Source organism: Phasianus colchicus, chromosome 10 (genome assembly GCF_987193195.1).
Source record: "Phasianus colchicus chromosome 10, bPhaCol1.hap1.1, whole genome shotgun sequence".
Taxonomy (NCBI): Eukaryota; Metazoa; Chordata; class Aves; order Galliformes; family Phasianidae; genus Phasianus; species Phasianus colchicus.
Window position 1 is genome coordinate 16,561,680 of NC_143445.1, and position 13,825 is coordinate 16,575,504.

A 13,825-nucleotide genomic window follows, 5' to 3' on the forward strand; every position below is an offset into this window, starting at 1 on the left:
CAGATTTTCCATCCATTTCTTTTCTTGCAGAGAACTGGATTTGTTTGCAGTCCACATGCAAATCAAATCCCACCAGTCAAACAATCACCATCTTATCTTCTGCAAGGCAGACCTTCCAGGGCTCAGATCAGTACGGAGAAGGAAGAAAATTTCTTCTTTTACCTAGAGATCTTCTAGCAAACTAGAGGAGACACAAAGTTTTATTCATTAGTGCTTGCAGCTGACACTGAATATTAAAGCTACTGTGGCTAATTTAACATTACAGTTAAAATTGGTTTATTCAAGCAGTAAAGAACCAAGTTGGCAATACAGCAGAATAGGAACTCCCACCTCTCCTATTTACAAGGCAAAACTCAGCAGGCCTCCTCACTCCTACATTCAAATTCCCAGTAAGATGAGGCAAGTGGGAAGCTAAGCACAGTATAGCTCAGGACTAGGCCAGCACACTGAGAAGTGCTGAATCCAGTGATTACCAGCCCTGTTCAGTCATGCTTAGAACATTCTCTATTAGGACTCTGGGCTGAACAAAAACTTCATGTTTAAGAGATCGCATTAAAGGACTGCTGTTTCAAAGCAAGATTAGTCACTAGTTTCCATGGGACTGGGAAGAATAGGGCCAACTGATCCCAGTTAGCTTAAGAAGAACTGAAGTAAGAGTCTAGGAAACAACACTCTGAAGCATGTCCTTCCCAGCAGTTTTTCTGACTCTCTCCAAGCACGTCACAGAATAACAGAATGGTTTGGGTTGGAATGGATCATCCAGTCCCAACCCCCTGCCGTGGGCAGGGATGCCACCCACTAAATGAGGTTTTAACATCCCAGGGAGGAAAGCTCTGTAAGGTTTTAATACACCACTTTTACAGGCTGCACAAGCTATTGCTCAAGTACTGTTGCCTTCATCACCAGAACTAAGAGCATTTGAAAGTGAAGTATTAGTGTCAGTGCGTGGGACTGCAAAACATTCGCTATTGTCTGGTAAAGCAGCAAGTGCTCTTTTGACTTTGTATTCCATTACAGCAATTGCCCTTTCTCCTTTCACTGGATCTGATGCAGTATATGATCTACAGAATTAAGAGGATTTGCAGCATTAGATTCCCAGCCTACTCTAAGTATAATGCTATATAATATCCTGCCTGATTAGAACATGAGCTTTTCAAGACTAGTTTGGTGCATCACTCATCCATGACATCTCCTGGGAGAAGCAGCAAGAAATAGGCAATGGGCGTGAGAAAAGAGCCACTGATCCTTCAGGCATCTGCATGCACTGATCACAAAGTACAGGCAGCAGCAGAATTCACACAGCACCAACAGGAGGGAGCCAGAGAGCTCCCAGCATCTAGAAGGTCTAGTTACTGCTTCCAAGATTGCTGCAGTGAACCAAGGCAAGAAATGAGGGTCTCTATTCTTCTACCTCATGACAAGCAGAGGTCTCTGCCAGCTTCTCAGCTTCTGCCATAAGGAAGAACAGCTTCACATAGCACTAGCCATATATCCACACCTAGAAGAGCAGCTGTGCTGTCTTTTTCTTAAGAAAAAAAACTGTTATGTTCTGACTTCCTACAAAAAGTACAGGGATTCAAAAGCTTAAAATCCAGTCATACACTCTAACACACATTGCAATGTGACAGTACACAAGAGCTTCTTAGCTGTTTTTTTTTTTTATGAGCAGAAGTTGTATTAGTACTTCAGTCAGGATTTCAAAGTCAGTCTTGAGCTTGCTAATGAATCTCCAGTGAGAGCAGCAGTCTCTCAGTATCTAGACTATAGCCAGACAAGACCATGGTAGGCACGCTTGTGATGAGTCTGAATACTATTTTCCTGCAGAGTCCTCGCTGAGGACAAATATATCAGTTTATTCCAAGAGCATTATTTATTTGACCTTGCCCTTGAATTCTAGGGAACATTAACATTGAGGCAAGACACTTTAACCTCTGCCCTAGAAAACCCACTTAGTCTAACAGTCCGAGAAATACATGGTTGGTCATATCACATTCATTTCGGTTTTTTTTAAACAGCAGCTGCTGTGCATGCATCTGATTAGCAGCTGTGCCCCTGTTCAGGTTTCTAGTGTACATGTGTTGTTTTCTATTCAGAAGAGCACTCATGATCCTGTAAACAAATGACATGGAATCCACTTGGATCTGAGCTTATATACTTCTTATCCAGCACTGGAGATGCATACATCAACAGCAGAGCAACAGCAGATCCCTGTTGAAGGAAAAATATTGATCAGCCTGAACTGTAAGTTGCCTTACAGAACTAGCACCTCATGTGTGCTGAGCACAAAGCTGGGGAGCCAACTCCTCAATAAGCAATCATACCAGCACTACCTGAACATTTGGCTCCTGACTTAGATGCTGAGACGTTGTTAGACTAATACCTTCAGTCAGACACCCCTGAGCTAGGTCACAACAGAAGATACGCATATCAGGTCAGGAACAGTCATTGAGTCTTAAACTCAATGTGCTGTGCAGTGAAACCAGCAGGGAACGACAGCACAAGCCCTCACACCAGGGCACTTACCAGGCCTGATACAGCCATTTACTCAACAATCCTTTCTGTACCAATACATGCTTCCAAGTGCAAGGGCACCCTGCTCAACTGGCAAATGAACCAGTAAGCTCAGAAATACCTCAGGTCTCCTAACATAAGTTGACTCTGACATACTTTAATCTTAGTTTTCAAATCAGACTGAAATACAGACTGCTTGTGAAACAGGCGTGCAGTCCAGACCTCAACTCACCTTAACCCCAGGATTGAGCATTGACAAACTAACAACCACCTCAGCATCTGAAAGTATCAGAACTCCTTGCAGAAGAGTTTCAACTCAAATAAGGTTCTCCAGGTCCATTAGATCATCCTGACGATGCTCACAGATCTGTATTAATGAGTTTCCATGACAGCCACAGGGCTGTGCCTAGCACCCCACCACCATTTTAGAGACCTATTAATGGAATGTTTCCACACACCATACTGCATTTGGTCAGATATCACATAAACATACTGCAGAACTCCAGTGTACAGGAGTTACATACTCTGCACCACACCTTATTGACAGTGTACACCCTAGACTCTTCATTTAAAACTTCACCCTTGCTGGGTTTACAGCTGTCTGGCACTTCCTACAGGCACTGTCTACAAAACTCATCTATTCAAAGCCACCTAAATTCCCATGCTACATCAGCTGCTCAGCTACAGCATTACTGAGAAGACTGTATCAGATCTGGTGCATCTCCTAGTTAGTCATTAGGAATCACTTCATCAGTGCCTCAGACTGCCTCATTATACATCTGTACCTGTCTCAGGTTTATTTCTTTAAATGCTTTGTGGCAACAACTCAGTTTTATCACCTTCTACATAGTTATGATCTGAGAAAATAAGGTATCTAATACTGCACTTGTGTGGGGGCTGTTATTAACTGTTAGGAGATCTTCAAGTATACAGACAGTATAATGGCAGCTATTATAAGTTTCAGAAATAAGCACATCCAGATCTGCTCTGCTTTTATATGTGCCTTTCAGCACAACCAAATACCAGTGACATGGACAAGTCCAACATTTTGCCAGACAGCTTGATTCAGTAGTCAAATAGCTTCACCTTTTCATGCAGTGAATCTGGAATCAGCTCAAGCTGCTGCAGCTTTTAACTGCAACCTGTGAGTCAGTCATATAGCAATACCTTCTTGCGCAGAGACTATGAGAGCTTCAGCCCACAAAAGCCTACTCAGGCAGCAATTCTTAGTTGTGTGTTTATTTTGTCATGAAAATACAAAGTCCTCCAAAAAACTGTAGCCCTAGCTGTTGAAGGTCTCTGCATCTAAAAGTTTACAATTAAGCTGCCCAGGCCTTCTCCAAGCATGGAGAATCAAGGCACAAGGACCCAGGCTACATTCACAGCCCAATTTCTGAACATGTTCAGAGCTGTTCAAACACTCCAGATGTTGCAGAGGTTTAAAGTTAGAGATATTTGACTATTGCACAGCTCAGTGATAAATTACTTCAAGGCTATTAGTGCCTGAAGAATTTGCATCAACTCCAGCAAGCTCTGATCACATTCTGTTGTCTGGAAAAGCTATCAAGGACAAACCTGAAAAACAAGAGACCAAGATGAGGACAGGAATATTAGTATGGTTTCTCAAAGTTAAAATTGCAACATGCTTTTTTTCCCTCTGCATGTTTCAAGCATCTCTACAGTACAACACTATTCAGTCCTATCAAATGTAGGAATATGAATTTTAGGCTTGCCACAGAAGCTCTAGATGAAGTTATTATGCTTCAGCAGCAAAAGCTAATCCTGAACACAGTCAAATTCAGTATCAGCTTTGAGCACACTTTTTAAATTGGTGTCCTAGGATTAACACAGACTAGAGCTTCACGAATTGAGTTCTCAAGCACTGTGCATCGTGAGAACTTATTTCTCATCCTCTTCTGTTGTTCCAGATGTAATGGGTAGGGGAACAAAGTACTCACTTGCCTGCTATTCCATCAAAAACATGCACAGAAGCCTCCATTTGAAACTAGCTACTCCAAAACTACTCTCAGAAGAAATTCCCTTTCCTTATCTGTCATTTTATACTGCATTTTATGGATGTAATGAGGTCTCGTCCTGCTCCTCAGGGCACACTACTTCTGTTAGAACAGCTACAATTATTTCAGATACAACTGAAGAGCACAAAAGTGTTTGGGAACAAGGAGTCCTAAAGGTATAAGAAGAAATCATTATTTAAAAGCATCCCTTGATTTTCACTCACTGGTAGCATAATAGCATCTTACAAGTGATGTCTACTGATTACAGTGCTAGGCAGCAAGTGCACCCAGAAGTTATCTTCACTCCAAAGAAGAATGCCCCAAAAATAAAATAAACCCAATTAGTATGGTATTATGAATTGGGAACATGTAGTTAACACCCCATTTTATAAGCTACATTGAAGTCTCCAACAAAGACCTAAAAATCAATTGTTAAGAGCATACTGCAGATGCTTATTCATGAATAAGAACTGGGTTTTTTGAATTTCAGTTCCAGAGTGCCTATTTCAGAGGCCCAAATTTCTATAGCAACATCCTCATTAAGCACCAGGAAATGGGAGATCTACTTATACTGCAGCATAATTTCAATTATTCCAGGAAGCCTGCTTGAAAAGCTCCTGCCTTTCAAAGAAGTGATTTTTGAAGTTGTGACTGAACAGCAGTTGAGCTTCTAAGAAGTGAATTAGAAGTTCTCTTCCATTACAGTCATGAACACCCACTGACAGCCTTCTTCCAGCAGGAAACCTGAACACCACATGTGTCAAGACAGAAAGAACGTACGTAAGTTGTCTTCAGCTTTACTAAGTAAGATAAAGAGCAAGATACCTGAAGAGGCCTCAGGACCTTGGCTTGGTAGTCAAATCAGCCTTTCACCTACCGAAGTCTTTTAGAGAATCAATACATCTTGTCCATTTGTAGTCAAGTCTGTATGAAAATGCTGCAATACTGGCAACAACAGGAAAGTGAAGTCATGTTATCCTTCTTGAACCCCATGAGAAACAGGGCTACTTCCAGTAGCCACTAACCAGTGCTCCTTGAGCATGTCCCTGTATCTACTTCACAGGGTATTATGCAGTTCTACCTTCTGCTATGAGATACATATGCAACGTGTTAGTAAGAACTCTACCTTATGCACTATGATGGTGCAAAGTAGTTCCCAAACCTTCATATCAGATTTTAAGTTCGTGGTGAAATAAAATAACAGCCTTAGACTTCTTGCAGCATCAGCTTGTTATTGCTGAACAGGTCAAGCTTCTGGTTTGTCATCTTCTGGCCAAGCTTGTTAAAAAAACTACTCTAGAATTTCTACAAAAAAATTAAGAGTACTAAGAGCTCTTTACATGGTGCGCTGGACTCAGCTGCCCAGACAACGAAGTCCCACCACAGCTTAAGCCCTCCATCTGCACTGCTGTGGCCCTACCACTCCTTCTCATGTCAGCTCTCCACTGGGTTCTGAGAACAGCATGTACCTACACGTGCCCAATAAACCAGCTTAAGCTGACCCAGCCCCAGGGCTCACAAAGGATCAAGTACTGAAAGACACTCATTTTCCCCTTGAAGCACTGGTTTTCTTATTAAGAGCTGCACCATGTACATGTTTGCTGCCCTCTTTTTTTAATGTCTCAAAATAAACAGAAGCTGTTACTTACATACATTATACAGTTTATGTGGCCCAAGACAATTCCTCTTCACTCAATGCAGCCCATGCAAGCCAAAAGGTTGGACACTGACAAGCTACAGCATGTACCCGTTGTTACAAACCTGTGCTGACTGCACAGGCAAAGGTCAATCTCACAAAAAAATTAAGTTAGGAAACTATGAAGCATCCTAAAAAGTGATAAGGCTAAGAATGCAAGAACTAGAACTTATTTCAATTTGAAAAGAAACTTGGTACATGCTAATGCAAACACGTGATTTTGATACTGTGTTATGACAACAGTTCCTCACCCTTAACCTCAGTATTTTGCAAGCAAGCAGGATTTAATCTCGCTGACATTCAGCAACAAATTCAGTGCTGTTTGTGTTTATTGACTATAAACATCCAAGCTACAAAGCTAGCAGAAGAGAACAAAAGTTTGAGCTCAAAGTTAATTCAACGCTTGACAACACTGAACAAGACAAATAACAAGTGAAATAGCAGACCTAAGAACTTACCATTAGTAAGATAACTATGTTCATTCTTCTACTCCAGAAAAAAAAAAGAAGGTCCAGGTAAGAACTGTAATCAGCTATTTTCTTGCATCAGTAATCACAAATGGTACAGATTCCTTGTTTTACAATCAGTTACCTGAAGCTGTCACCCTAAAATTATAGGCACCAGTCTAGTAGAGGTAAAAAAAAAGCTAACAAAACCACAGCAATTGAGTTAAGGTGGTTAGAAGGCATGTCCAAATCAGAAATTTTAATGCCACGCTGTGCATGTAGGCAGGACTTGCTCTTTCTCAACCCTCAAAAAATAAAAATGCTGATTTTATTTCACTCATCTAAAAGATTAATTCAAACATTTGCCAGCTCTCAGGATTTTGTCTGCAGAAGTTAAACCAGAAAACAATCAGATGGTGCAAACCAACAGGGAAAACACCACACCACAATTACTGCTTAACCCTCCTCCCACTGCCTGGGAAACAAAGCTGCCACCAATGGCATCACCGTTGTCATCATTAATTTGACAGAGCAGATTTGCTACTGGATGATGTACACTGGATGGCAAGCCAGTGACATTAACATAATGAACGCAGTTAAGCAGCAGCACTGTGACTCCAGAGGGCTCCCAATTCTGCATCACTGCCTGCTTTAATGCAATCACTCTACCTTCCTCTGTACATCAGCAGCAAGAGTCTGCTGAGTCATAGAGCCTGTAGGGACACCAGGAGCTGCAGGGCCTGCGACTACAAACAGCCGCGCTCTGCTTTGCTGCAGAGCAAATCACTCCCATCTCAACAGCAGCAGTGCAGCACTATTAGCCTGCATTCAAAACACACCTGCCCAAAACCTTTAAGCCTCGACAAAACAAGGGAAATCTAATCTGAAGCAGATTGCATCTCAGTGTCCTGTACAATGCAGCAAAATTTCAGCCTCTAAAAAAATAACAACCTTCATGTATTGGTATGGAAGAACTATGAAGTCTTCCATTTCCAACCCTTGCAGACTAGGACAGTCACAGGTAGCCCGTACAAAATGCCTAGGAACACATTTACATCCTATCATTGTGAAAATCTAGACATAGATTTTCATATCGTATATTTCATACAATATTAACCTCAGCTTCAGTCAAATACACATTAGCATTGTAGTGGTTTTTGAAAGGTTAAGAGCAGCATATGCAAGAAAATATTTCTTTATTTAGACCAGTTAATATCAATAACTTTCAAGTGGCATCAGTTAATTAGTTCCAGACCATGTCTTCCACCAACGTGGGGGTTTTCATTTCAATGGACATTTATCTGCCCTTCAGCACTCAGGTAGCTGTACATACCCTCATCAAGCTCCACATTACATGTTTAAAACACCAACACACAAGCTTTAAGCCAGTGTGTATTTCAAGACTCAGTTCTCAATTTAAATTAGAAGTAATTATCACTGCACCACATTAAGTGTACAGATGCATAAGAAACAGTTTTCCATCTGGGTGGAAGTAATCCATACTGAGTAAGAAGGAACCATGTTATTAAAGCTTGACATCTGCTTCAGAAAAGTAATCCTTGAGGAAAACATGCCATGATTAAGATTTTTTTCTTCCACTGCCAGCAGTAAATGGTACATGATTTAAGCTGAGCTCTTCACTGTTCTTACTTGGTTGTGATGATTCTCTTAAGTACAAAAGCTTGGATTCACATCAAGATCTCAATGCTAGAAAAAAAATGTATTCTGTTTATAGTCAGTGACATTTAAGTTAAAAATGCTTACTAAGTACTCACATTTCTTACAAAGATAACTACAGTACTCCTTGAAATGACCTCTTCCACACAAAAGAGAAGATTCATTGACCTTCAAGATAGTAATCCTATGCAGAGCTGGCCCAGCAGAAAGGTTGTTGCGTGTCATTTAATAAGCAAAACAAACAAGGAAGGAAATAAACTGACCTGGTGTTTAGCATGCTGAAATCTCGACCCCTCTTGCTCATCATGCTGCACTGAGTCAGCCCTCTCCCTCACACTCCTGTACCCAGGACTGGGTATGATGTACTCTTTTCCGATGTCGATGTCTTTCATCTTCTGTAAACGCCAGGGTTTACAGCTGTGTTTGCACCTCGGCAGTCTGGAAAGAATCAAAGCGCACTTTGCTCGATTACACCCAGCACCTTAGAAACAGTTGAGTCGAAATAATTAATACAAGTAAAGAAAGCAACTATAGAGGAGTTTTGTTACGATAAGGCTGCAATAACTGCCTGCAGAGTCCCATTAACACCAGCTTCTTCTGAACTAGTTCAAACACACCCTGAGGTGCCTATAAATGGCACAGAGGCTCTCGGTGCACTGGAATACAGCCACAGCCCCCCCAGATCTACGACTACGCAGTCTGACAGGTTAAATAACGGCAGCATGGAGTCAAAACCTTGAGAAACTACGCTCAGCTCAAACCTACCCCCAAGTCCTTCATTAACACCGATAACGGCTCAATCCCCACAGCTCGCAGTCCCGAATAACGCATCTCCCTACGCACACACATTGCACGTTAAGATGAGTCACCCTGGAGAAAACACTCCTTCTCTATGAAACCACTTGCTCGCTCCAGAGGCCTGAGCCAGCATTCTGCACAGGGCCACCCCCGAGCGCTGCCTCAGCGCACGGGCCGCGCCGCGAGGCCACAAGAGGATCAGAGCCCCGCGCCAACAAAGCGCCCCTCCCGCAGCGCCGCGCTCAGCCCCCCGCCACGGGCACGGCCCGCACTGCGGGCGCCGCGGCTCCCCTCACAGGGACGAGGGGCCCGACCCCCTCCTCACAGGGCGGGGAGCGGCTCCTCACCCGCACCGAGAGCCCCGTCCCGCCGCCGGTAACGGGCGGGGCGCTCCCGCTCACCTCCGCCCGCCGACTGCCCCCACTGCGGCTTTTCCACTCAGCGGCCGCACAGCCAAACAACATCCCTTATAGCGGTTCCGGCGCCCCCACGGCGCACGCGCGGAGAGGAGGGCGGGGCCGCGGCGGCCGCTCCCGCGCGGCGCCTCACGGGAAATGTAGTCCTCCCGACGCGAGCTTCCGCCAGGTGAGCCGCGCGCTAGGAACTACATTTCCCAGAATCCCTCGAGAGCGCGTCGGCCATCTCGCTCCCCCCTTCCCGCGCCCCGCCCTGGTCCTGCCGCAGCGTGGGGGGTCTGGAACGTTCGCCGCGGGCCGGGGAGAGCGCGCGTGGGGGGCGCGCGCCGCGGGGCTGCAGCGGGCGCGGGGCGATGCGGTGCGGTGCGGTGCGAGGCGGGGCGATGCGATGCAGGGCGGCACCCCGCACGATGCCGAGCCCGGTGCCGCTGAACAGCCCTGCCTCGCTCTTGGCTTTGCCAGCTGCTGCTGGTTCGGGGGTGATTTACAGCCTTTCAGCCGCGCAAAGGGGAAGTTCCCCGCCGAAAGGCTGTAAATCAGCCCCGCGGCAGCAGCGCTGGCTGCGTGCTGACATCCCCTGTCCTCGTGTGACACCGCCCCGCCTGCAGCCGCGCTGCGCCGCCTGCCTGAAGGGCTTTATGTAACCGCGCCCGGGGCTCGGCCCCTCCTCATGCGCCGTGCTTTTCCACCCCCACCGCTCCGAGCTCTCAGAAATGAATTGGACGGAGGCTGCAGAGCGCCGGTTCGGCCTCTCAGGGCCGTATTTCTCTCCCGAGAGCCGCCAACAGCCCATCGCGGCGCGGTGCTGGGCGGCCGCAGGCCGTGCGCTGCCCCCAGCGATTGCAGACAGCGGTGAGCTGGGTTTGTCTCCTGGAAAGCACAGTCCGGCCTCCTGCGGACAAAGGCGAGGATAATCAGCAATAATGTCGTTGCATAATTAGCGATTGGCTGATTTTAAGAATAAATGGGTTTGGTCGGGTTCCACGTAAGAGGAGTTACGGATCTGATGGGCTCGGCCAGAAGTCACAAAGGTTTCCTGCAGGCTCAGCACTGCCGTTCTCCGCAGTGAGAGCAGATGTGATGGGCTCGGACCAAAGGAAAGATTAATCCTCCCCTCTCCTGACCTGCTTGAGGCAGGAGTTCATAAATCACGGAATCATTGAGTCATAGAATTGATTTAGAGGGGATCTTTAAAGGCCATCTAATTCAGCTCCCCTGCCACGCACAGGGACACACAGCTCGATCAGATTGTCCTGAGCCTGGTCCAGCCTGACCTTGAGTCAGGGACTGGCAGTGACCCATCCTGGCTTGATGTTACTGTTGCTGGCGTTGCTGTGGCAGCGTTTGGGAGAAAAAGCTGTGCCACTCCTCCCCTTCCCTGCAGCCCAGCTTGGCGCTGAGCCTTCACAGCCCAGCTGACACCGCTTCCCTCATCTCAACACCTTCTCCAAATAGCCGTGCCTCTGCAACAAATGGCTTTCGGTGTTGCACTTTGTAGGTGTTGATCATCCTGCCTTATTTTTGCAGCATTTCTGCTTGTCAGCGTGCAGGAGAGGTGCGATGCTGCGCCACGTGGATTAAATTTGGGCTGTAATTCATCATTTGGGTCAGGAGAGAGCACAGAAAAAGTTCACCTTCTTGTTCCGTACGCTGCTTATTTTGGGCTTTAGGAGAGTAAAATAGAAATAATGCTCAGCAGCAACCAACATAAACCTGCTTTTTTTCTTACAGGGAGAAGCGTTCAAAGCTGTTGCAACATTTAAAGCATAATCCAGCACAGAAAACCAGTTCAAGGCAGTTCACAATTACCCTGACAGTTCGATCTTTCTTCCACAAACCTGATGATTCAGAGGGCAAGATCAATCCAAGGGCAAAGCATTGCCCAGAGAGCAGAAGTTGAAGCAGACCTATGCATGCTAGCAAGTTGTGTGGCTCCTACAGCTTGCTCCACACCCACAGTTAATGAGTAATCGATGGAAATCAGCAGCATGGGTTGCAGCATAGGTTGAGGCAGAGCCTGTGTGCTCTTGCTGGTGTGGTGAGGAAAAGTCAGGCTCGAGCCTAGGCTGGTTATGTGGCTGCTTACTTGACAAAGTCAGTGGAAAGGCCAAACAGCTCAACAGTAAAAGGCCGGAGCAGAGTCTGGATGAACATTGGAGGCTGGGACTCCAGCACTTGGCTTTGGGATCTGTACCCATAATCTGGCTGTTAGCCATCCATGGTCTGCAGATGTGGAGCAGCAGCTTTGGTTGCTCCGCAGCAGTAAGAATGGGAACTCCTCTTATCCGAGAGGTGCAGCATTTGTCCCAGAGGGGAGGGCACAGCCCCTCAGAACACTGCTCGGATCCGAATGTTGATTCTGGAGATGCCAGGGCTCTGCAGCAGTGGTGGTGACCAGGACATGGCCAGTGTGACCTTCCCTTTGGCTCCCAGGATGCGGTCACAGTATGTCACCAATTGCAGGCAGAACTCGCCTTCTGTGCCAGGCAGGCACCACCACTTCCACCACTGGGAAAATGAAGAGTCCACCATCAGCTGGGCTGTGGGACACCCAGAGGTTTGGAATAAAGCCTGGGCCCCAGCATGGGTCAGGCAAGGTGAGGCTTGCAGTGAAGAACCCCTGAGCGGTCTGAAACCTTTGGGCTGTTTGCTAAAGCTACAGAAATCCCAGAATGGGGAAACATATGTCTGGAGCAGGTTTGCTTTGCCAAATGGAGCAGTGTCACATGCCCATCCCACGTTCTGCATACAGGCAGTCCCCAGGCGTTTTGCAGCCTCCAATAGGAAAATTGCTGCATGTGATCAGGGCTTCGTCAGGTCAGCTGGAAACAAAGCACTGTGCTGCCACATGCTGCAGGACAGAGATTGGGATGGTGCTCGAGGAGTGGCAATGCTCAGGATAATAAGCCCAGTCTAATGCTGACAACCAGAGACTGGCCCTGCTGTGGTCCCAGGACTGAGAGCACAGCGCTGTGGGACGTAAGAATGAGAAGCACCAGCACCACGTCCTCCAGTGCATTGTTCCTGAATAGGATGGTGCTCAGCCACCAGCTTGCTCCATCATCCCATGTGTATCACACTTTAATCCCGTGGCTCCTTTTCTCATCTATAAAACACATGACTGCTGGAAACCATGTGGGAGAGGCGAAGGAGAGTTGCTGCATATAAAAAGTAGAGCAAGGTCCCAAACCACTGCTGTGAAGAAAAACCTTCCCCATCAGTGAGCAGCACCAGGCTTCCTCTTAAAGGCAGAAGACTGAACCAATGGAAAACTGAAATAAAGGAAAATAACCTGCTGGCATTTTCAAGCAATCAGACCTCATTGTCTGAGGGAGGTAACATCAGCCACCATCTGATCCTGCTCTGAAATAACAGCAGCTCTTCCTGAAAGGGGAAGAACAACCCCAAGTGCTGCCTTGTGAATCCTGGTGCTTCTGTCTGTACAAAAAGCCAAGGCCTGCTCTATTTCCTCGTGCAGCATTTTGCACAGAGGAAAGCAGAGTTGGTTTAAAGCACATTTTGCTTGTGAGCAGACACACAGGGATGAGACAGTTCAGACTAAGTTTCTGGCTGAACTCCAGCCTCACATGTGGGTAAGATGCTCTGTCTGCTACCAGCTGTAGGGGATCTGAGTTGTGCCTGTGCGTGCAGGGATCCAGGATCCAGGCTCTTCTTGCATCAGACTTGAGTCAGCTCAGCTGCAATGCCTTTGGGCTCATCTTCTTTCCATACCTACAGCACTTGCTGTGGCCAAGCATGCAGCATCGTGTTCCTGCCCTGTGGAGCTCATCTCCTCTCAGGTGACAGCGTCAAGCCGGAAGCAAGTTTGATAATTTCCAGGCATAGGAATCAAATGTTATGAATGGTGACCAGTGCTTCACTCCATGTTCAAAGGGTGAAAAGACATAGAAATTGTACATCTTTCTAGGGAATCAAAGCCAGCATGTGAAGTAGTGCTGTAGCTGTGGAGATGGAGAAGCTGCTCCCAGGGACAATCCAAGAGATTTGAGTTCTGTCTGGTTTCCATATATTCTGTTTTCTTTGGTAGTACTGCAACTTGAGCCAGCACTTCTGCACTACCAGGAAAAGGTCATCAATCTGCTGCTTCCTTCTGCTTTTCTGCAATGTTGTATTTTGAAATATATCTCTGACAAACTAAAAGAAGTGCTGGAGCGATTCCATGGGAAACATCAGTACAGTAACCAAATCTGTAGTGTACAACATCTGTCAAGATAATGTGACCTCTGGCTGGCTTTGATGTGATGG

The 13,825-nt window shown here is 46.2% G+C and overlaps 1 protein-coding gene across 3 annotated transcripts in view; it reads right to left on the minus strand.

The window, feature by feature from the left end:
- The window catches only part of ABCC5 (ATP binding cassette subfamily C member 5), a 40,459-nt gene extending 30,784 nt beyond the window's left edge, over positions 1-9,675 (minus strand). The window contains exons 1-2 of one of the 3 annotated variants that reach the window (XM_031603517.2): positions 9,545-9,675; positions 8,609-8,783 (exon numbers count right to left, since the gene is read on the minus strand). In XM_031603517.2, the coding sequence (XP_031459377.1) occupies positions 8,609-8,737 (129 nt within the window). In that variant the 5' untranslated portion in view covers positions 8,738-8,783; positions 9,545-9,675. Of the gene's footprint in view, positions 1-8,608; positions 8,784-9,110; positions 9,286-9,490 lie in introns of those variants that run through there. The other 2 variants (XM_031603518.2, XM_090147468.1) reach the window with 2 other exon arrangements.
- Positions 9,676-13,825: the final 4,150 nt, after the last annotated feature.